The 25,115-nt window shown below is 33.8% G+C and overlaps 1 protein-coding gene across 5 annotated transcripts in view; it reads right to left on the bottom strand.

Moving 5' to 3' along the window:
• Positions 1-3,444: 3,444 nt before the first annotated feature.
• Positions 3,445-25,115, bottom strand: part of LOC129801445 (titin-like) — a 74,149-nt gene continuing 52,478 nt past the window's right edge. For 4 of the 5 annotated variants that reach the window (XM_055846504.1, XM_055846502.1, XM_055846505.1 and 1 more), the window contains 11 exons: positions 20,028-20,224; positions 19,006-19,143; positions 15,459-16,102; positions 15,339-15,391; positions 11,534-15,172; positions 11,247-11,466; positions 11,089-11,185; positions 7,184-7,726; positions 4,257-4,406; positions 3,940-4,085; positions 3,445-3,864 (listed from right to left, as the gene is read on the bottom strand). In XM_055846504.1, coding sequence (XP_055702479.1) covers positions 3,696-3,864; positions 3,940-4,085; positions 4,257-4,406; positions 7,184-7,726; positions 11,089-11,185; positions 11,247-11,466; positions 11,534-15,172; positions 15,339-15,391; positions 15,459-16,102; positions 19,006-19,143; positions 20,028-20,224 — 5,996 coding nt within the window. In that variant the 3' untranslated portion in view covers positions 3,445-3,695. Of the gene's footprint in view, positions 3,865-3,939; positions 4,086-4,256; positions 4,407-7,183; positions 7,727-11,088; positions 11,186-11,246; positions 11,467-11,533; positions 15,173-15,338; positions 15,392-15,458; positions 16,103-19,005; positions 19,144-20,027; positions 20,225-20,749; positions 20,869-25,115 lie in introns of all 5 variants that reach the window. The other variant, XM_055846506.1, reaches the window with a different exon arrangement.

Here is a 25,115-nt window from a genome sequence, read left to right as displayed (position 1 = left end):
AAGTGCTCGAACTCGTGACTTAGAAGCTATACCTCAAAAGTACTTTCGCATCATTTACCGTTTACTGGTTGTCAACCGATTGAAACTGATTTGTAAATCACTCGAAAGATTCTACAAAATTATTTTAAGAGTAATAAATACAGTAGACTCTCTCAAATTCGGTCTTTTGGGACCGAAATGTCACCCGAATTAGAGAGAAATTCGGGCGACAAATTTTTTGAAATGCAACGATTTTTTATTCATGTGCATACATATATTGAGTTAACATACTCATATTTATGGTAAATTTCATGAAAACCCTTTAATAATGCAAAAACACATCAGAAATAAGACAAACCATGTCAAATTTGAGCATATTTGCTTCATTTGATAATCATAATCAAACTTGAAAAATGTCAACAAACTTTTTTCGAATTTAACTGTCGCCCGAATCAAAAAGTAGACCGATCTTAAAAGAGCCGAATTAGCGAGAGTCTACTGTATGATTTTCGGATAAAAATTACTTATCGGCTCATAACCGATTTACTACCGGTTCAAAACCGATTGGAACCGGTTCAGTGTTGTCGGAAACTCCAAGACCTTTCCATCGAGTCCAAACATGACCTCATTGGCCTGATAAATGCGCTCTCTAGAGCTTTTTTTCACCTTTGACCTTGATAAATCGTTATTAAGAATGATTCAACGGTATTTTCACACATGATCAATTGTCCGCCTGGGTAACCTTTAAAATATATCCAAAAACGATAAAAACGCACGACGCGTTTTTGAGCAATCCCAAAAAACACATGATTTTGGAGGGGAAGGGGAGGGGTGGGAGAAAATGAGGGGAATGCTATCGATCCTTGGGTCGACTATTGTGGGGGGCCCTCAGGTCCCAAGTCGCTATTTTTCACTGTTTGGCCTCTGGAACTGGCGACAGACGGACAAATAGTATGAGGGCATTTCTCAGAAATCGTCTGAAATGCAAAAATTTCTTAAGAAAAATAGTAGAATATGGAAATTTTAGAGGGTAAAAAAATCAGGGGATTTTAATAAATTGTAAAATTGCAAAATTATTGGAAAATTCCCATTTAAATTGCTTGTCAATTCAGCTGAAAACACGAAGTCAAAATAGCATTGAAGATAAGCAATGAAGTTTTCTATTAAATTAAAATTTGAGTAAAACTGTATTGTATTGTATTTCTTTGTCATCACGTATCACTGCAATAACCCCTCATAATATCCGTCCGCCGCCGTCTTATCGTTGTTGACCAGTCTCCGATAAAAATTGGTTGAGATATCATTAATTTCGAATTATCAAAATTCGATTTCTTGAGAACTTGCAATGTTATGTCTTAAAAATACTTTCTAATCACTTAACGTTTACGGGTTCGAATACGACAGAGGTAGACGCAACCGACGATAGTTTTTGGGTGTATACCGGTTTATTACCGATTAAAATCATTCGCAAATTGAAGAACAATTTTGAACTAGAAACTTAAAAAGAATTGATAAAGACAAGTCCGAATCGTTCCAAAAAATCCAAATTCAACCAAATCGGTTGACAAAATTCCCCCCCCCCCCCAAAGAGATTTACCTTTGACCTTCAATAATTCAAAATTGCGATTTTTCTGGTCATAGATATATGTGAACGAAATATTCATTTGGACTACATCTAAAACATATCCGAAAATCATTGAAAAAGTTTTTGGCCAATTTTGAGAAAAACCAAAAAAAAACATGATTTGGGGGGGGGGGTCATCGAAACCCGGAACTCGATATCTCTTACCGTTTGACATCTAGATCGGGCACAACCTTAAGGTCAAGTAAAAGAAAATAATTTCCGAAAAAAATACAGTATATTCTCTCAAATTCAGGCATTTGGAACCGAAATGTCACGCGAATTAGAGAGAAATTCGGGCGTCAAATTGTTTGAAATGCAACGATTTTTTATTCTTCTGCAAAGTCACATCATAAATAAATCAAAACCATGGCAAATTTGAGCATACAGTAGACTCTCTCTCAATTGGGCGTTTGGGGCAAAATGTCATCGGGTTATCGATAGATTTGGGCGTCAAAGCTTTTGTAAATTCCACAAAAAGCGCTCAAATATAAAGAATCACGATAAAATAGGAAGAACTACAACGAATTTGAGCAAATTAGCTTCATAATTAAACGTGAAATTTGTCAACAAAATTTTTCGCCCGATTGAAAAAGAGCCGATTGAGCGAGGGTCTACTTCTACTGTATAGTGGGTATGTTTTACCGAAGACCGGCAGTTGATATATCTTACCGCTTAAGCTCCAGAACGATGATAAGTTGAAAAAAGTCGTTTAATGGCTGCTTTCTCTTTGAGTTCGAGCAGTAAAAGAAATGTTTTCAAGAAGAATTAAACAATACAAAGTCAACACAATCGTTGATACAAATGACGTAAATAACAAAGGGATGTAAATAATTTAAGTATAAGGGCCCAAATAAACTCAGGCTGATCCTTGAGAATATTTAGCCTATAACGTTGGCTGTAAAGGGTCGGTTTAAGGAAATTTATGCAAAGGATCTCTTATGGCTTACCTATTCTATGTGTGACATTTTGGGAGATATCTTTACTGCCAAATTTTACAGTCTGAGTCTATTTAGGCCCTAAGGATAGGCGTAGAGTATGAGCGATAGTCACTGTTTTACTGGGATAGCTGGGATATGTGGAATTACAACAACAAAAAAATAGGACAAAGCGAGAATTTTTTGTTAAAATTTAACACTTAATTAACTTAACACTAAAATTAGCCAGAAATATTACATAAATGTTAAACAAAACGAATAAACAACAGTCACTTTATTGTGTTTTTCATTGGAAAACATGGTCGATCGATGAAAAGTTCGATGGTGAAAAGGTACACTTTTAATTTTTCTGAGAAATTAACAAATTAAAATTTGTGAATATGGATGGATTTTCGTTTTATTTGGAGCAAAATTAACTAAATAATGAGACTGATGTGTAAAAAATATATTAATAAAAATTTAATACTGTATTTATCATGGAAAAAAAATGATGTTTCCATTTGGCGTAGCGAAAAGTTTCCATTTAGAACAGGTTTTGGATTAGCTTAATTTACTCTAAAATAAATTTGTTTCATACAAAAAGAAATTCTATAATTAGTTTTAATGCAAAATAATTTATTCCTCTTGTGCAGAATGAATTCAGTGCAATTTAGCAAATAAAATTGGTTGAGAATATTTTGCTTTCAGTCACTTCCACAAGTCCAAAATGTTACCTCATAATTGATATCTCCTCCCTATTCAATTGGCACAATATTGCATCGGTATTTCCTTGTTCTATAAAATTTAAAAAAAGAAAATAAAAATAAATTGAGACACATTTAGGAAGTAAGTAAATAATATATTCCATCACTCAATAGATCTAAGGAATTTGCAATAAAGGAAATTTTAAAAGATGAATCAAATTAATTTCAATACAAGATGTAGGATTTATATTTCAGGTAATAGAATGCATTACAGGTATTTACAAATTAAAAAAAAAAAACATTTCGACATTTTTTTGAGCTTGTCGAGTAGCATCTTAGGATGATGGGAAAAAAAATATTCAGCTCTCTCCTTGTCAATGGCACATTTTGATGCGTGACCCTATCTCTGGGACATTTGGTCCCCTTCTCCGGGATTTCAAAAAAAAAAAAATTGGGGAAGGGGGCAAAGTCTCATTATTTTTTGCGCAAATTCTCAAAGAAGGCAATGTTATTTTTGAGACGTCCAGGGACTAGTACTGGGCTTGGAGGCCTTTCTGGACTCGAATGTCTCTTTCCCTTCTCCTCTTCCTTTGCGATAGTACGGGTCTCAGGTGGTGTCTCATCTTCCTGACTCGTCGAATGTCTGAAAGGTTGAGAAATTTGTTAAAATTGGGAGTTTTAGCGACGAAATTTCGAAGAGGTTTCTTCGGTTTCTTACTTCAATTCGTCGCGGAATTGCTTCGACAAACTCCTGGCTGTGATACTGTATCCAGGAACCATAGGGGATTTTCCATTGCTAGGAGAGCTCTTCTTCCCATTTTCAGGGGCTTTACTTGCTTCCTGGTCAGTCTGAAGGGGTAGGGACTAAAAAGAAGGAGGTAATCTTTAGTTTCGTCTTTGGATATTAATTTTTTTTAAAGGAAAATCTTCAATACCATTCTTAATTTTATCTGATCACCAAAATGGAAGCATTGGAAAAACCATTTAAAAAATTGAATTTGTTTGGGAGGGAAGGAATGTAATTTTAGGACTTACTTTTGGTCTGTTGTTGGGTATGGGTTTCTTAGTATCATCAGCTTGATTGCTAACAGCCGAAAAGGTACTCATTAGCTTCTTAACGGACGGCAATGTGGACAAAACTTCTTCCTCAATCACCATTTTGTTCACTACATCATTGTTATTGATCTAGAAGAGATAGAAGAAATCTTATCAGTTTCATGATAAGAAAATAGATATATATTTGTATTGTATGGTTTTTTTTCTGAGTAATTCCTCCTATTAATTTTTTATTATGTTGTGGGTAGGATTGAGGCTTTGAATATTAGGGGAGACTGGGGCAAAAAATCACAAAACGGATATTTTATTTTTTTTACAAGCTACTCGAGCGCTTAAAAAATTTCTAATTAGCGCAGTTTTATAGGAAATTTACCGCTCTACAACTTTGTGAAAGTAATTTTCCTCTATTTTGTAAGGAAATACGTTTATCGAGACAATTTCTAAAAGGTAATTTTGAGACCATTCTCAAAAATGCTGGGGCAAATAGTACCAGACAATGGGTATTATAATATTTTGATTCGCTTCATTACGAGCTTCCGTAGATTTGAAAAAATACCTAGAGGACATACAGTAGGTCCTTCCAAAAGTTTGTTGCCTCACGTATGATCGGGAAACCAGGTGCAAAAAAAATGATAGAAAAAATTACTTTTTCGAATTTTTCTTTTTGCAAATTAGTTGCCTGTAATCCGTAGATCTTATTTATATATTAAAAAATAAATAATTTTATTTCATATAAAAAATTATTGTTTTCCAAAAGTTGGTCATTTTTGAAAAATCAAAAGTTTGTTGCCTCATTTAAAGAACTAATTTAAAATGATCAAAACGTGCAACCAACTTAATGTAAACCAGTTACATTTTGAGTTTATGTCATTTGAAAGGCAAATGGTGGGTTTGTACGTTGCTAAAGTTGTCTATGGATAAATGGATAAATAACAAGAAATAATCTATTTTTTGATAATTTATAATTTAGGTTAAAAATTGCAAATTACAAAAATTTAAAAGGAGGGAAATTGTCCGGATATACTGCTGGAATGAATCTTCATCGTCAATTGTTTAATTTTATGGAAAATCTCAACAAAATATACATAAAATCGTCAAAATATATGGTGATAAGGTACGAGTACATCTAAAAAACGTTACTGGAAGACCTAAGGTTTCGACTCAGAAGGTCGATAACAGCATTATAAGTATCACTGTTAGTGACTCAATGATGTCTGCTTCAAAAATTCGCAGTCAGTTGGTTACTGAAAGGACACAGGTCCCTACTGTTATAAAAATCAACTGAAAATGGTCAGAATATTTGGGAGACAAGCAATATTCCCAATATTCTATTGGTTAGCTAGTCTAATCTGGATAAATGGTTGTAGTTTTACTTGTTTAACATGTTTCAAGTAAATCTACAACCTTTTATTCAGATTTGTCTTGTTTATCAATGGAACAATGCGAGCCACCCAAACATTCTTACCATTTTCTTTCAATATGGGCTTGTTTTTGTAACAGCAAGGACCTGTGTTCCTTTAGCAACAAACTGTCTTTCAATTTATGAAGCAGACATCATTGGGTCACTATCATAGATACTTACAATGCTGTCATCAACCCTCTGAGTCGATACCCTAGGTCTTCCAGTAGCGTTTTTCAGATGTACTCGTACCTCATTACTATAAGATTTGAATATTTTATGTATAATCTTTCGTGATTTTTCATAAAATCTAGCAATTAACGACGCAGATTCATTCCGGCAGTATCTCTGGACGATTTCATACCCTTTAACTCCTTTTAACTTGCCATTGTAAACTAAATTATGAAAATTATCGAAAAACAGATTATTTCTTGTTATTTATCATTACTCTTATACACATGTATTTACCATAGACAACTTTAGAAATGTCTAAACCCACCATAGGCCTCTCAAATGACATAAACTCAAAATATTGCCGGTTAATTTTAAGTTAGTTGCATGTTTTTGACCATTTTGAATAACTTTTCAAATGAGGCAACAAACTTTTGATTTTTCAAAAATAGCCAACTTTTGGAAAACAATAATTTTTTATATGAAATAAAAATAAATAATTTTTCCGAAATACATAAATAAAATCTACGGATTACAGGCAACTAATTTGCGAAAAGAAAAAAATTAAAAAGTAAATTTTTTCTATCTTTTTTCCCACCTAGTTTCTTCAACATTTTTGCACCGCTTTCTCGAACATACATGAGGCAACAATCTTTTGACACCTACTGTATTTTAATAGAAAATTTATTTATTTACGCCTTTGTAAAACACCATTTTCTCTGCGAGAAAAGTGAGAAAACGAGAAAAGCACTTTTCAAGCTATTTTAGAAAAAAACACACACACAAGATTGCAAATCGTTTGACCAATGCAAACAACAAGCGGCGAGACATGATAATGACATTTCTTTTTGCCGTGAGACATCAGAAATTGCTTCGCTTTTTTGTTACTTTTTGCTCCATAGCTTTGGTTACTTTTTACCCCAAGTGGTCGTTTTTAATAAAAAGATTTCTGGAGAAAAGAACTTTTGTGAAATTCTAAAATAGATAGCGGATTCGTATTAAAAAAAAAATCCAAATTATTTAGAAAATATTCACCAGTGCGTCAATTTTGGAAAATAAGTAGGTAATAATTGTTATGTTCTGCAAGGAAAATATTTCAAAAATAGGACTAAAAATTTCGATATTTTTTATTTTCTAAATTCCTTGTTCGAATTCTAAGAAACTTACGACATTGAAGAAGGTCTATGGAGGCTATTTATAGAAAAAAAATTGAGCCGCTATCTTTTTTACCTTGGAAAATATTGAATTTTGACTTTTTCAATTTGTTACTTTTTGCCCCAGTCTCCCCTGTAAATTGATTAGAAATGACTTTCTCTTAAATTAGACAATCTCTCACCTCTTTCTTCTTCTCTATACCAGAAGATCCATTCTGCACAGACTTTTCGGGCGTTGTAGGGGTAGTTGCTGTGAATACAGGAGGTTTTTTGGGAGTGAAGAACTTAACAGTTTCCGGTGATATTGATTTTTTCTGCCCTGATTTCACAATCTCATCAACTTTCTCCTTTTGGCCCACTTTAACGCACTCAAGGGTTTCTTCTTCGATTTCTCTGAGAGCACTAGTCTCCTCCTGAATGGCTTGGGGTGAAATTGGGAATGTAGGTGGAGGATTATCTTCTTCAGTTGGTGTTGATGGTGGGGTTCTTGTGCTTCCGATGGGCTTCTTGGCACTCAGAATGACACTCTGTCGAAGGAGTCGTGTTTCCCTGGTTTCGATCTCATAGATCCTGGTTGTGTCTGAGTCTTCGCTGGGCGTTAGGCTATCCGTGAGCTGAAGCGATGTATTGCTAGTCTCTGAAGAATCAATACTGATGCGAGTCAGTGAATCTCCAGACACTTCAGATTCATCCACTCGAATGGGCGTGGCCACAAATACTCCCGACTGCGAAAGGAAAGAATAGAGAAAATCTATTTTTTTCGTGCATCACATTTAGCCATTCGAATGATATCAATTTATTAATTGCGATTTTGATGGTGGTAGGTTCTTAGTGCTGCTATAGTTCAAGGCTGTTTACCATTTGAAAAGGGTAAATATTTAGAAATGGTGTTTGTGGATTAGTTATGAAGTTTTCACACCCAAAAGATGTCCCCAAAAAAATGATCTTAGTTAGTGCTTCGATAATTTTACAACAATCTCCTCCATCTACAATCCAATTAGCCACAGTAAATGTTTCCGAAGATCATTTGTTAGCAATTGATTCTTTAAAACTGATGCTTTTTTTTCTTTTAATACGACCGAAAGAAATATAATATTTTGAAGAAAAAAAACTTACCAAAAAAATTGCACTACTTGGACAAGGAGATAGATAAGAAATTTATTCAGAAAGAGAAACATCAAATTTCATTGAAATTCTCTATTTTTTTCGTTTAGATATTTACAATTTTCCACTTCTTATCTTTAGCTACACTATTTAGGATATATATATATATATTCAAAGTTTCTTATTGCACTTTTTACACTGTTGTTTTCTTTATACAGAAATTATTTGAGATAGATAGAGAGAAAGATTAACTCTAGGGATTATTGTGCTGGATTTGCAAAGAAAATAGAGTGAGAAAAGAGTTAGATTTTTTTTGTACAATTTTTGGTTAATATTCGTTGTATCGGGGAGATTAATTCAGTTGGAAATGTGTTTTTTTGTAGTTTAAGGATATTTTCTACGCCCAATAGTTTTTTTCCCAATAAATTTACTAACAAAAAAATGAAGAATTGGATTTCATATAAATTTAGTTTGAATAGATTGTTTTTTAATTTGAGGTTATGTTTAAGTTAACCTAACAAAGTAAAAAAGGCATATAAATTGAAGAATTTTCAACAGGGCATAATTATTATCACACAATTTTACATTAGAAGTAAAATTGGGCAGGAAATGTCTGATTTAAGAATTAAAAAGCATAGTAAATTTTGGTTAAGATAAATAACCTCAAAGTAATATAACCTAGAGGAGGCGGCAGCTATTTTCCTGGTAAGATTTTGTAAAATTTTCCTCATGAAACAGATGTAAAACATAACCAAAATCATGTTTGTATGGAAGACTATTTGCCGCCCCAAAAACATTGTTCTCTATGGATTGCAATTTTGAGGTTATGTGACAACATTTCGAGGTACACAGAAAAAAATATTTAGTAAAATTGTTTGTAAATGTTTGTGAATTCCTATTGGGAACTTACGAAAAGCTCGTAAATTGTATTACCCACAAACAAGTTCATAAAAGTTTGTACTTTTTTCACAAACATTGTTCGTAACAGGAACACTTGGCGAGCATTTTTCTTCTTTTAAAAGCACTTGTTCGTAAATATTCGTAAACATATAAAAAAGTTTGTGAAATGTTGTCACTTGTTCGTAAATGTTTGTCTGTCAAAAATGTACGAACAAATTTCAAAATTTTACGAACATTTTTTCTGCACAGAAAAAAATATTTTGTAAAAATGTTCGTAAATGTTTCTAAATTCCTTTGGGGGAGTTACAAAATGCTCGTGAATCGTATAACCCACAAACATGTTCGTAAAAGTTTGTACTTTTTTCACAAACATTGTTCGTAACATAATCACTTGACGAGCATTTTTTGTACTTTTACAAACATTTGTTCATAAATGTTCGTAAACACACAAAAAATGTTCGTAAAATTTTGTCATTTGTTCGTAAATGTTTGTTTTACTGTCGAACATCTTACGAACATTTACGAACAAATGACAAAATATTACGAATATTTTTTGTGTGTTTACGAACATTTACGAACAAATGTTTGTAAAAATACAAAAAATGTTCGTCAAATGATCATGTTACGAACAATGTTTGTGAAAAAGTACAAACTTTTACGAACACGTTTGTGGGTTATACGATTCACGAGCACTTCGTAACTCCCCCATAGGAATTCACAAACATTTACGAATATTTTTACAAAATATTTTTTTCTGTGTGTATTTACGATGATGTTACGAACAAATGTTTGTAAAAGTACAAAAAATGCTCGTCAAGTGATCATGTTGCGAACAATGTTTGTGTTAAATGTACAAACTTTTACGAACTTGTTTGTGGATTATACGACTTACGAGTATTTCGTAAGTCCCCTAAATAAATTCACAAACATTTACAAACAATTTCACGAAATATTTCTTTCTGTGTACAATTTAATTTTTTGTTAATAATTTTGTGTTAAACGGATAAGTAAGGAAAAACCTATTCGCACACGCTTTTCAGAATGTCTCGTGAAATATTTCAAGTTCTATTTTTTTAGGTTAAGCCCAACATAACCTCTTATGGTAGAATAAAATTTTAGCTAATAAAAAAATATAAAAAGCCAATAATGTTAAGGTATTTTTTCCCTTTTCAACCGAAATTCCAAGTTCATTATACATCATTTCATTATTTTTTAACAGCCATAAGATAATTGGTTAACTTATCGTTGTACTTTATATACTGAAAAAAATCAAATGGCTTTTCAACAAAATCCCATTACTGATATTTTTTTAAATTTTCAAAAGAAAAACATGTTACCAAATTGAAGTGGTTTAAAAATAGAAACCATTCCCTCAGGAATATTTTACTAATCGCCTTGTCGAGACTATTTAAAAGGTAATCTGGCACTTTAGGAACGCGCATTTTGCTTTCGAGAGCCCTAATCAATTATCATAGCTCCTTGTGGATTTAGGGGTTTTCTTGGGATTCTTGGGACGTCGCCTCAGTGAATTGAGATCGTCAAAAACTGTTTCTACACATTCATCGCGCCCTCCCGCGAAAAATCTCCACGAAATATCACTTTCAGTATCAGAATCCCTCCCACGAGTGTCCAGGATAGAGACAGATGATGCACTTTTGAGACGCTGTAGGGAATCAGTATCTGTTTCTGCTGCCTCAGAAGCGGGATCATCGAAAATAGGATTTAACACGAAATTGTTTGTGCCATTGAGGGAGCGAAAACTATTTCGTTTGAGGTCATTGTGAAGCATCTGGGCTTCAAAGGCGGTCACTTCAGTGGCTGTTGGTCTAAAGGAGTTTGTCTTTCTCACACGACGTCTGTCCACTGAGTGTACCTCCAGGTCGTCTAGGAGGTTTCTCGTGCGAAAGGATTTGAGGGAGACACTGCGTCGGAGTTTGGTATTTCTGGGAAAGTCGACGGATCCTCCGGATCCTGACAGGAATTTGTTGAGGATGTAGGAGGAGTTTGTGTCATAATTGGTGCAACTGTTGTCATTCAAGACGATTTGTGGGTAGAAGCAGACATTTTCATTCAATGCACTCACTTTGTCCTCCTCTGATGGCATTGTGATGATATCCATCTGCTTCTTCCTGGTGCCTGATGATTTTTTGGCATCGTTTATGTAGTAATCTCTGCCGTATCTAATTTGAAAATGATCTCTTTTGAACATTTTTCAATAAATTTCAATGAATTGTAAATTACCTTTTGTAATCTGGGCTGTTCTCACCAAGAACTACTTGTAGGGATCTTTCTGGGGTTTTCGGAGGGGATTCGATGTTTGAGGTGGTGCTGCCAGTAGTGCTCTGACTATGATAGGTTTTACCCACTAGTCGTTGTTGCAGAGCTTCTGGAGAGTAGGGATTATTAGGTATGTCAGCATCAGGATGTTGCCACTTGAGATGTTCTCTTTCTGCGATAGATCCTTCAGAAGAATTTACTTGTAAGCAAATTTTCTTCAAAGAATAAAATTCTCAAAATAACTAACTTACCAGGAATCAGATGTTCTTCCTCAAGGCTATCTGGTTCTGGACTTTGTGATAGAGTCTCCGATGTTCTAGACTTGGAGACTGTTTCAATAGATCCGACATTAGTTGGGATTTCTTTCATTTTTTCTTGTTGTTGGTTAGTTTGAATGTTAGTATCCTCTACAACATGCTTCGTGCTACCACCACCCAACCCTTTATCCGGCTCTTCTGGAGATTGCAATGAAGATCTCTTGATGATGTTAGCCACACTTATTAACTTTGATAGCTCGTCATTTGGAATTTCTGAAAGTTTCACAACTGATGGGGGACTTTTTGGGAGAAGATCTTGAAAGATTGGACTTTTATAGCGAAGATGAACTTGTTCTTCATTTAAATCATCAGGTTCTGCTTCCAAATTGAGAGTTTTTGGCCTTTCAACTTCTTGTGTTTGCTCCACATTGCTCGTTTTGACAATCTTCTGGAGCTGTTCTTTGATTTCCAGACTGGTACTCATTATGCCAGCTTCTGTTGGTGGATCTTCTTTTAGAATTTCATCAATTTTAGCATTCAACTCTTCATCAGACACTCCCTTCGTTTGATGCTCAGAAATGATTTCTTTGGAAGATCCTTGGATCTCTGTAGTTTTCTTTGTGGTTTTCTCAACATTTACAGTGATTTCCTTTGAAACTTCTACAGTTTTCACATTAATTTCTTTAGTTTTAGGACCTTCAACTAGTTCTTCTTTTAGAACTTTATCTGTTTTTACGTGAATTTCACGGGATTTTTCTGGCTCTTTTACTTCAAGAGACTCCGCTCTAGTTACATGAATTTCTGGTGCTCTTCTAGATTCTTCGTGTTTAAGATCCTGACTTACTAATTCAGGTTCTTTTTCTTTTGCAGCCTCTATATTTCTCAACTGCATTTCAGGTTCCTCTTTAACTGTTCTCGCATGACTTTCAGGAACTGACTTAGGATTTTTGTCTTTGGATTCTTCTGAAACTTGCTCTATTCTTGCATGAGCTTCAGGAACTGACTTAGGTTCTTCAGAAATTTTTCCTACTCTCAAGTGAACTTCAGGAGATGAATTAAGTCCCTCTTTTGATATATTCTCTGTTCTCAAATGAATTTCAGGGACCTCTTTAGGTTCAGAAGACACTTGAACTTCATTTGTTCTGACGTGAATTTCAGGAACCATTTTAGGTTCTTCAGGATTTGCTTCTGTCTTCAGGTGAGCGTCTGCAACATCTTTAGGATCTTCAGAAACTTTTTCTATTTTCACGTTAACTTCAGGAGCAGCTTTAGTGTTTACAGAAGCTTTCTCTGTTTTTAAATGATCTTCAGGAACTCTTATAGGTTCCTTAGAAACTTCTTCTGTTCTTACATGAATTTCTGGAACCTCAGCAGTTGCTGTAGTCTCTTCTTTTGGAAGTTTCGAATCAATTACAGGAACTTCTTTAGGTTCTTTTGAAACTTCCTCGGTTTTCACATGAATTTCTGGAACCTCTTTAGGTTCTTTGGAAACTGCCTCGGTTTTCACATGAATTTCTGGAACCTCAGCAGTTGCTGTAATTTCTACTTTAGGAAGTTTCGAATCAATTTCAGGAACCTCTTTAGGGTCCTTTGAAACTTCTTGTGTTCTTACTTGAATTTCAGGAACCGCTTTAGGTTCTTTGGAAACTGCCTCGGTTCTCACTTGAATTTCAGGAACCTCTTTAGGTTCTTTAGAAACTTCCTCGGTTCTCACATGAATTTCAGGAACCTCTTTAGGTTCCTTGGAAACTTCTTCTGTTCTCACATGAATTTCAGGAACCTCTTTAGGTTCTTTGGAAACTTCTTCTGTTTTCACATGAATTTCAGGAACCTCTTTAGATTCTTTAGAAACTTCCTCGGTTCTCACTAGAATTTCAGGAACCTCTTTAGGTTCCTTGGAAACTTCTTGTGTTCTCGCATGAATTTCAGGAACCTCTTTAGGTTCTTTAGAAACTTCCTCGGTTTTCACTTGAATTTTAGGAGCCTCTTTAGGTTCTTTAGAAACTTCCTCGGTTCTCACTTGAATTTCAGGAACCTCTTTAGGTTCCTTGGAAACTTCCTGTGCTCTCACATGAATTTCAGGGACCTCTTTAGGTTCTTTGGGAACTTCCTGTGTTCTCACATGAATTTCAGGGATCTCTTTAGGTTCTTTGGGAATTTCTTCTGTTTCCACATGAATTTCAGGAACCTCTTTAGGTTCCTTAGAAACTTCCTCTGTTTTCACATAGATTTTAGGAACTACTTTAGGTTCTAATTCCGGAACTTTCTCCATTCTCAAATGAACTTCACTGGATGATTTAGGTGGTTCTGACTTGGAATTTTGGTTATCCTTATCCTCCTTAAGGTCTCCAACTGTTTTTAGATCAACTTCAGGATTTTTCTTCTGTTCTTCTACTTCAGGAGGAACTTCTAATGTTTTCAAGTGGATTTCAGGTGCTCTATTAAGCTCTTGTTGAATCCTAGTGGTACTATCCTGAACTTTTTCTTTGTTTTTTGTTCTTTTCTCTTCAAGAACCTGCTCAGTTTTCACTTCAATGCGATTCTCCTGAATTTTTTGCACATTTTCAGTCTTTTGCACAATCTCTACATGTTCTTGAACATTATCAACTTTAATGTGAATATCTTTTTGTTTGCTTTCATGACTTTCAGATTTTTTAACTTGCAAACTTTGTTCAATCACTTTTTCCTCCTTGATATTCTGTTCAATCTTGGACTGATGAATCTGTACAGTTTTGTTCTCAGTCATCTGTTGATGTCTATTTTCTGACTGTGTTTTGGTCAATTGTGTTTCAGTTGCCTCCAATGTTGAATTTTCCTCTCCTTGGGACTTCTTCACACTTCGCGTTCTGGGAAGTGGTACAGGAGACTTGTGGCATTCAGTAGCTTCGACTATTTTTGTAGAATTTCCTTGGAATACTACATCATCTTCAGCTGCTGGAGGGGTTTCCTTAACATCATCATCTACAGTTTCACACACCTGAGGTTCCCAATCATTTGAATCTTGCAATATTTCAGGATTTTGGGCCTCACTAGCATCTTCAGGAGTAACTTTCCTCTTGGCTTTGGGTGATTCGCAGACAATCAATTGGCGTTTTTCGTCATATTTCATAACACAGACAAAGTCATCGGTATTGGAGAGTTCTATTTCAGGTGTAGGGAGGGTTTTATCAGTAGTTCCTTGGGTGTTTTGAGAAGTAGATGGAATGGGAAGTTTCTCCAACTTTGTCTGGATTTGACTATCCACTGACTGAGTCTCTAGTTCCTTTTCACCTTGGACTATTACATTTCCTTCTGGCACTGGAAGTGTGTCAGGCTTTAATTCATTCAAATACCTATATCCATACCATTGATCTGGATGAAGTACTTGATGATTCATTGAATCTTTAATTTCTTCAGGCGTTAGAGCAACCGGGGCTGCTGTGTATTGCCCGGCATTTATGAGAATGCTTTCATTAGGATCACGTACTTCCCAGCATCCTTGAATAAGTACCCAATCTCCGGGGAAATTTGGAGAATTGGGCAAATTGTCACTCTGCGGAAGATTTTCCGGTTTTAATTCCCACAGGTAGTTTCTCTTATAGAAATCCGAACTGCTGGGACTGACTGTTTCCTCTTGGATTTGATCTTTGAGCTCTGTATTTCGTGCGAATTTTTATCACGTGAAAAACACACAAATTAGCGTGCAATTAAATTATTGAATTGAAAAGCTTAAGTGTGAGTTGTGTTAGTTACAATATTGAGAGTTTTAAAAGAGCAATTCAGCTGTTGATTTCAGAAGACTTTAAAAAAAAACACTTACCGTGATTCTCCAGAACGTGATTCTCCTCCACTTTCTCGGTGACTGCAGATTGTCTGGAAGATATGAGAATGATGAATTTTTGAGTGTGTTCAATGTTATTTAAATTAATTTTTTTGTCACCTTGGAGTTGGAATGGGAATGTCTGTGCCATTAATGACTGTCCCAATATTTTCATTGATAGCCTGGGTGGGATTTGTATTTTGTGGGGCTTCTGCAAAGTCTCCATCTGTCACAAGAACCTCATTCTTTGCCTCTGTAACATTAATTCCTGAGTCTGGATTTGATAGGAGACTATCTGTAGCCGATGAAGTATCTTCAAGGGAGATCAGTTCATTTTTTCCTCCAATAATTGTTTTACTTTCGATTAATTTTGTTGCTGGACGATCTTGTGTATCTTCTTCAGCATCTGATCCAGCTTCTGATAGATCACTCACTTCATCGACATTTTTGTCCCCAATCAGAGCTTTAACTTCCTCAGTGGGCGATGGAACCAACATTCCGATGGCTGTGGAATTAGTTTCCGTCTTTACTTTGCGTTTTTTAAATAGCCAATTTTCCTCCCAAGTGCCCTCAGTTCCAGCTGTTGATAGAATTTCCGATGAATTATCGTCCACAGTGCTCTCAGAAGAGGCAGCTGAGAGATCTGGAAGTGGTACCCGGTGCTTCTGAATGTAGTCACTGAGATAGGTTTCGTCACTCTCAGTACTGCGTGTTTTGAGACTTGATTCCGAAGTCTGAGATGCCTCTTCGAGTCTCTTATCGAGCTGAAAAAAAAAAGAGACAAATATAGAAATTCACCCGGTTAATCCCCTAAAGAATTTCCACTCCCTCTTGGTATCATCGTTATCATTTCCTATCTATCCACCTCATTAATTCATTCCATCAACTTTTTTTTCTACTTTCAATTAATTCACCGGCAACCGTCAAGATTGTCGGTCACACTCGAAAACTCGTCATTCTCACTTTTACTAGTCAATCCTCCAAGAAAAATGCCCATCCGAGCAAGCAACTTCCCAGAAATCCACAGAGAAATTGAGTGTATGTTTTTTTTTGTTTCCAGAAAAATGATAGAATGAATTAATTCAGTGAATAACCTTTTTATTGCACCTCGCTACATTTATTGAGACCTCTCGCAATGTCTTTGCTGAAAATCTTTGGCCATTGAAACGCCACGAGCTCTAGTCAATACTCAACCATCTCGTGATGAGTCCAATTGTATTTATTTATAATTTTATTTTGAATTATGACGAATATTTTTGGGTGAATAATTCATATTGGGGAGTTATTTATTTGAACTAATTTTGGTTTTTATTTATTCAATGAATTTTTAAATAATAATTATTTGCATTGCTAATAAAATGTTTTTAATGCTGATTTTGAGCGGAAGGATGACTTTGATGTATTTACTCAATGTAGAGGAAAGTGCTCTCCCTTCGAACGTTAATGCCTTCGAATAATATGTATTTTTTTTGTTTTTCGTAAGAGATTTACACTATATTATCATGGAATTATCAACAGTTGATGATAAGCCAACTAATATTTAATAGAATTGTGTAAGTCTCTTAGGAAAACTAAAAGAAAATTCACATTATTCAAAAGGCATGAACGTTCGAAGGGAGAGCACTTTCCCCTAAGGCTTTTTGATTGAGTATATTATTTAAATAAAAATAATTCTTAAAAGATATTTGTTTTAAGATAAAAGTGACGTTAAAAAATATTAATAGAATTTAGTATAGATTTTAACGGTTTTAATGAAAAATACATTTTGATTAATTGTTTGAGGTAATATCCAGCACAATTTAACACTAAACCTACCAAGACCTGGTCAAATTGATCGGACTAAAAACTTTTTGAAATTAACACATATTTAAACGGTACAATGTCGCTATCAAACTTTATGAAATTCTAAAAATAGGGTAAAATGAGGTAATATGGAACCATTTATAGTCATTTGCCTAAAGCGAGACAGTTTGGAAAGTTGGACAAACCAGTGTGGAATGTGAGGCACCTTCTTAAAAACTTGATAATAAATCAATTAAATATTTAAATTTTCGATAAGAATATTATTAAACTTAATTTTATGATTATTTCAGAAGTTAAAAATGCAAAAATCGTTATAAAAAAATCAAAGGGTGACTTGCAAGAAGAATTTAAAAGCTATAACTGCTGGACAGCGCGAGGCGTCTGTGAAATTTACAGAACCTCTTTTTGGTTGGACGTCCAGGAAGTTCTTGGTAATTAGCGTTCCTCAACTGTTACCCGGACATAAAGGAGGGATTAGTATAACCATCAAATATGCAAGTATACAGAGAAAACCCTCAACATTTAATTTTCTATATATTTTGTCATTAATATAGCTATGTCCAACTTTCCAAAAGTTTTTGTCCAACTTTCCAAAATTTTGTCCATCTTTTCAAAATGTGTTATTTTTTAATTTCCGTGAATTTTCCGATTATTCGGTTACAAAATTTAATAACAACTGTGAAGATTCTGTTAAAATATTTGTCAAAGAATCCCATGATACAAAAAAAATGGTAAAAAATAATTATTTATTCAGTTTAAAAATGCATTTGAAATTGAATTTTTTCTTAAGTGTCTCGCTTTCCACCATTCACCCTACAATTTGGAACATTTGAGATTTTCTCACTGTTTTAGGTATGCAAAAGGAAGAAAAGCTCTTGCCTTACTTCTTAATCGTCTCAAATGTCCCAAATTGTAAATGGTTTTAAATCACTTCATTTTACCCTATGCATGTAAAATATTTTTCAGTATTTAAATTTTAATTTTTTCCTCTTTTCTAAAAAAAATTGTTGAGTATCCTACCCTACCGCGGTCTGTTATTTGACCGATTGCGCTAGGAAAAACGACCAAAAACGGTCGGTAGGTTTAGTATTTACGATTATGGGTGTCACCAAGTGGTCTATTTAAAAAGTTTAAATGTTCTAAAGAATTGCAGTATTAATTAGAATTTCTTTTTTAAACCAAATCTATTTTATACAATCAAATGTAACGCTACGTTCAAAATAACCAGGCCCAGCGCCAACTAGTGTCTTGAATACAAAGCTCTAGTGCAGAGGCGTGCAAGAACCGTTGAAACCGAATAAACGTCAAATGAAACATGTACGACAATGATCAAAACACTAATAGAACTAACATTTTTTGCCTTTTATTCGGTTTCAACGGTTTTTGCACACCTCTGCTAGTGCATAATAAATTTAAAGTTTTGGATAAAGGATTATTAAGGAATTAATTTTATGTGAAGATTTATTAAAGTTAACAATTTATACTAATAATAAATTCATATTCTGACTATTAAAAATTACTTTGCGATAATGTGTGTGGTTTAGTTTGATTTGAGATTTTTTTTTGGGCAATATCAATCATACCAAAATAGTTTGTTGAGGAAATAATTTATCAATTGAAGGCCTTACTCTTTATCAAGTAATTCCATTAAAAATGTATCTTGATAGCTGTATTTTTGATGTCTTTTTCCGAAAATAGAGCTTTAATAAAAAAAAAACCGTAGAAAAATAGAGCCATTGAGTATTGATCTGTGGTCAAAGATTTTCACATTTTCTCCCCAAATCTACAAATTACTAATGATTAAAAATTCATTTAATCGCGACTATTTTGCAATGAATATTTTGTGTGTTTGTGATTTTTATACCGCTTTCTGGCTGCTTATTGGTGAAAGAACTGCAGTCTTGTCGCTCAAAGCATTGTGATTGCTGTCAAATTCACTTCCTGACTGGATTCCAGAGCTGTTTTCCTGATGATTTTTTGGGTTGCGATAGTGATCAATCACCTTTTCAAATATACAATAAAAAATAAGAGACAATTAATGCGAGCCCTTCTGGTGAGCTGGAATATTGCAAACTGAAGCAGAATGTAGGCTAAAAAGTCTCGTAGGGTTCAAAAGTAATAATTTTCCGGGTGAAGAGGAAGACTTAAAAGTGAGTTGCTTCACTGAGAGAAATCCGAAAAAGTTAAAATAGGGGAATGTAGGCATGGTTCGCACAGAGTGAACCTTCAAACGATACGAGTTTTCTCTTTGTTTGCAAAGAGCTGACTTATCAATTCTCATCTCGTCTCATGAGCTTAATAATTATCTATCTTATGCCTAAGAAATGACGAATTAGCTTTTTGCAAACAAAGAGAAAATTTGCGTTATTTGAAGATTCACTCTGTGCGAACCATGCCAACATTCCCTTAACATTCCGGAAATGTTTATTTTACCCTGCAGTATTGATCCGAAATCGGTGTAAATATTATGCTTTTTAGGTGTATTAGGGGTTAAAGTTACCCTTTTTCATGTTAATTTTACCCTGAAAAAAGGTGTAAAATTAACATTAAAAAATGTTGATATATTTTTACACCTAAAAAGTGTTAAAGTTATGAGGAAAAAAAGTTAATCGAACCCCCGTTTTTTTCTCAGTGTCCGAGAAATTTATTTAGAAAAAAAACCTTTGACTCTTTGTTCAAAATAGCACATTTTGTTATCAGAAAAATTTGCTATCTTTTGGGATTTACTTGATCACATTTCTTTATAACATGAGAATCCACGCGGATTTTTGTCTCAATCGGTTTCCTTTTGATAGAATTCTTTAAATAAAATGCAGAAACACAAGTCAAAGTCTTCTCTTGGCTTATTTTTGTTTTTTTTTTTTAGTATTGAAATTATGGTTTTACCTTATTGAGGACGGCTGTTGCAAGAAGTTGCTCATATTTTTTAGTGCTAAAATAGGGCAAGTGGGATTCAGGAGGTTGAGGGTATCCGCTGAAGTTGAATAAATCAGGCAGATTGAGGGCTTCCTCGATGACTTTCTGGATCAATCTCTTGAGATTGACATGAGCCACTGCTGGACCATCTTCCTGCAGAGGAAGATCTGCAAAAAAAAGCAAAATTTAAAGCATTAAAATGTCCCAATAAAATATTGTGCTTTCAATATCTTGGCGTGAGATTAATCTAGGAATTTACTAAGCTCTTGAGGTGTGATAAAAAAATAGATAGTCAACGTTTGAAGGTTATACTTTGTGCGATTAACCAATATTTAAAAAAAAAATCACAATTCACCAATTAAGAGTCCAAAATATGAGCTTTTCTTATCAGTTTTTCTTCCTCTGCAAAAGTATATTATAAAACTACGTTCATAAAGTCTCCATGGACAACGACATTACATTACAGGACGCTTAAGAATTTTTACTGTGGTCAACATTATCTTATCAGACAGCAATGATTTTGTTGGAAAATTGAAAGCTCGATTATCTGAGAAGCTATTTTTACGTTGTGCTGTAATTTTTTTGTTCCCTGACAATAAAACATGCAACATCAAAATCGATTTTCTTTTCATCAAAAATGTAATCTTGTATAGTATTTTGGTGTAGGTGGTTGCATTTCAATTTTTTTTTACCTAATTCCACTTCCACTATGTAGGCCAGGGAGAAGAGGACAAATGCTGCTAGGCCATAATACCAGGAGAATACAATTCCAAAGAGTTCACTGACAATTTCGAGCATTTTGACACGTTTTCTGATGGGAAAAAAAGCTAACTTTTAGAATTAGAGAAAAAAAGCTCCACAGCAAATTTCATCAATTCAAATCGCACACAATTTGAGATAATACCATGGATTATCTTCAGTTAATTGCACAGATATATTGAGAGAATGGGGAAACCTTGAAATAGATAAATATACAAGAAAAATCTATAAAACAATTTTTTTTTTAGTGTGTGACTACAAAGTACACGGAGAGCGAGTAAATAATAGTTTTTCCTTGTGCGACTTGAGTCAATGTAGAGAACAATTAAGAGATCGTGTTGTGACCCCAAAAAAGGTCTCTCGTAAGACTTGCCGCCAAGATTATGTATGCTTTTATCACTCTTAAGTAAAAGCTCAAGATCGTGAATAAATTAGTTTAAAGAAAGTTGTTTCATTTGCCGAATGGGTTTGATGATTATTTTTTGAAAACATTTTATTTAAAATTGCTGGATCCGTCAGGGAATCTGTAAGGGCGGAGTCCTTAAAGTAGTCGCGTGGATTAGCCCCTTGGCCGCTAGAGTTTTCTCGAGAACCCTCAGCGTTCCTCTTAACGATCTATTCCCTACGACGATACGATACAACATGAACAAACTCTCAATACTAATCCTCTCTACACAGAAAAAAATATTTTGTAAAAATGTTCGTAAATGTTTGTGAATTCCTATGGGGGAGTTACGAAATGCTCGTGAATCGTATAACCCACAAACAAGTTTGTAATTTTTTCACAAATATTGTTCGTAACATGATCATTTGACGAACATTTTTTGTACTTTTACAAACATTTGTTCGTAAATGTTCGTAAACACACAAAAAATGTTCGTAAAATTTTGTCATTTGTTCGTAAATGCTCGTAAGATGTTCGACAGGAAAACAAAAATTTACGAACAAATGACAAAATTTTACGAACTTTTTTTTGTGTGTTTACTAACATTTACGAACAAATGTTTGTAAAAGTACAAAAAATGCTCGTCAAGTGATCGTGTTACGAACAATGTTTGTGAAAAATTTACAAACTTTTACGAACTTGTTTCTGGGTTATACGATTGTTTGTGGGTTATACGATTCACGAGCATTTCGTAACTCCCCTATAGGAATTCACAAACATTTACGAACATTTTTACAAAAAATAGCCTGTGAGTTAGCCAAAAGCTATATTCTTTTTTATTAGATGGGAGAAATTATTATTGTAAAACTTGAAATTAATCTAACTTAGGGGTAAGCAGGGGAAAGTACTCTTCCTTCGGACGTTCATGCCTCACTGAGAAAAAAAGAGGGTGCGATTAACTATTTTTCCTCATAACTTTAACACTTTTTAGGTGTAAAAATATATCAACATTTTTTAATGTTAATTTTACACCTTTTTAAGGGTAAAATTAACATGAAAAAGGGTAACTTTAACCCCCAATACACCTAAAAAGGGTAATATTCACACCGATTTCGGATCAATACTACAGGGTAAATTAACATTTCCGGAATTTTATTTTAACTTTTTCGGATTTCTCTTAGTGATAATGTGAATTTTCTATTGTTTTTCCTAAGAGACTTACACATTTTTATTAAATATTAGTCAGTTTATCGTCAATTATTGATAATTACAAGATAATTATATGTAAGTCTCTTAGAAAAATAAAAGAAAATTCACATTATTCGAAGGCAAGAACGTTCGAAGGGAGAGTACTTTCTCCTACCCATGCTTCGTACGATCCCAAGCTTCATAATGACTAAAATTTTCCAATGTTTCTCAATAAATTTAACTCATCGTAAAGAAATTTTAAAAACTAGGGGAAAGTGCCCAGTTTTTAAAATGTATTGCAGAGTCACATTTATTGAGAAACATAAGAACAAAAATTATTCAAAAATAGGTAATTAACCGGTTTATTACCACTGACGACCGATGCAGTCGGGTTCGAAATTTCAATACCTTGACTGAGAAAAAAACGGGGGTGCGATTAACTTTTTTTCCTCATAACTTTAACACTTTATAGGTGTAAAAATATATCAACATTTTTTAATGTTAATTTAACACCTTTTTAAGGGTAAAATTAACGTGAAAAAAGGTAATTTTAACCCCTAATACTCCTAAAAAGCATAATATTTACACCGATTTCGGGTCAATACTGCAGGGTAAAATTAACATTTCCGGAATGTTATTTTAACTTTTTCGGATTTCTCTCAGTGTTTCCAAAAAATTGAAATTTAACTAAATCGGTTTAAAAATGGGCTTTCCAAAGTGATTGATCTTTCAAAATGACAAATTTTCCGGTCATAGATATGTTTGGGCGAAATCAGGGGCCTCTTGACATTTCATTTTTCCATACGGTTTTACATAGCTGCACTGAAGACAAATGGCAAGTTTTTTCCTAAAGAGAATTGACTTATCAGTTTGATATATTTCGAAATCGTGCATTAAAAGCTATCTAAAAATACATATTTCATAATGTTCGCCGAAATAATATAAGAACTACGAGCAAATTTGTTTAAGTCGCGGTGCAATATCTGCAAAATTTTAACAAGGAAAGTGAAAAATACCTTCACTTTTTATTTGGGCTTGATGGGCTCTGGGCGAAATGTTCGCCTGGGCTACCTATAAAAGATATTTGAAAATCATTGAAAACACTTAAACCAATTTTGGGATCATACGAAGCATGGGCACTTTCCCCTAACTTGGTGAATTAACTTTTAAAGTTCGAAATCGTCTTAAATTTTTTTTCGATTTTGAGCATGTTACAGTTCCAAAGGTTTTGATTTCCAAAAAAAATAAACTTTTTTTGTATAAAATCAGTTATTATGGTATTATTTTACATTAAAGAATTCTATTAGTTACTCTTTAGATATCCTTAATTCGAAAAAATCGTATTTAGGTTTCATCTTTCACTGAAAATTTTAAAAATAGCAACGAATAGCTATTATTCACGTTAAGAAGAAAATTTTAAAACGTTTTCAGAATGCAGATAGGGTAAGTGTGCCAAATTTCGGCATAGTTGCATGCAAGCGTCAAAGTCTCAAGTTTCAAATGTAATATTTTAAATACAAATTGATTTTTTTTAATTCTTTCTTCTGAAAGAGTGTTGCTGGAACCTGGTAAAGAGTTTACCGTCTTTATTTACTCTAAAATCATTCTTAATACATTTTAAAATGAATAAAAATATAGACATAGCTTTGGTACCCTATTTCGGCCACCTTCATTCTCATAGTTCCTTGCCCTTCGGGAATTCTTCTAATATCTGTTTCACGTCATCTCGTTTGTCGAAGCTACATTTTTTGTTATTCTTTTGCATTGTATAATTTCTAGAGTACATAAAATCTAAAAGTTCAAGGAAATTCGAGGAACAAAAAAGTTGGCCGAAATTGCAAGCTGGCCGGAATTTGGCACACTTACTCTATAACACGGTATAAGTGGAAACGACGAATTATTGAAGTATCGGCATATTAACTTTATAATTTACGTTCTATTATCTCAAAATAATAACATCTCAACTAAAATATTCTCAAAGATAAATCTAATGACTTAAAATCGAGAATAATTTATATTTTCTAATCATTGTTTGAATACAGAAATCTATCTTCAGTGAGCTTTTGATGCTTTTAATGACTCTTGTCGACAAGATTTACGACTTGGTTATTATTATATGCTCTAGCACTTTATAAAAAAAAATATTACGCTACAGTGTTTGCACTTTTAATACAAAAGCCGTATCACCCTATATTTTTTTTAAAGAGAAATAATTGTTTATTGTATTCCATAAGAAATGATGATCATCATTACAGCAGTTGACGTTGGTAAACTTTTTCTTAGGTAAAAGCTCATTGAAAAACTACCCCAAAAAATCACTCTACCTCATCTACCAAAGTCTTTCAACACATCTTGGAATTCTCGCTTATTTTGAAATGGAATAGCTAAGGTGGGTGATTGCTCAATACATGAAGAATTTTAAAGCAATCAATTTTGAGAAATAAAAGAAGCGCGAAAAGGGGTGAAGAAAAAAGGTATCGTCTTCGTCAAAAAAAAAAGCACACGCTAATTAATCTTAAGAGTCACACACTGTAAAAACATCTTCTTCAACTGAATATAAAAATTGTTGAATGGGCAACGATTAAACTATGAGCTCGATGATGCACACAATTGAGTGTCAAGGTGAGAAAATATTTTTAACTGCCTTTTTTTTTGCCTTGACTCTCTCGTGAGAAAAACTTTGAATTTTCCCCATGAATTTTCCAATACAATCTTTGTGCAATTAT

This window comes from Phlebotomus papatasi, chromosome 2 (assembly GCF_024763615.1).
Source record: "Phlebotomus papatasi isolate M1 chromosome 2, Ppap_2.1, whole genome shotgun sequence".
Taxonomy (NCBI): domain Eukaryota; kingdom Metazoa; phylum Arthropoda; class Insecta; order Diptera; family Psychodidae; genus Phlebotomus; species Phlebotomus papatasi.
The sequence above is the reverse complement of the archived record's forward strand: the minus strand, read 5'-3'. Positions and strand labels throughout refer to the sequence as shown.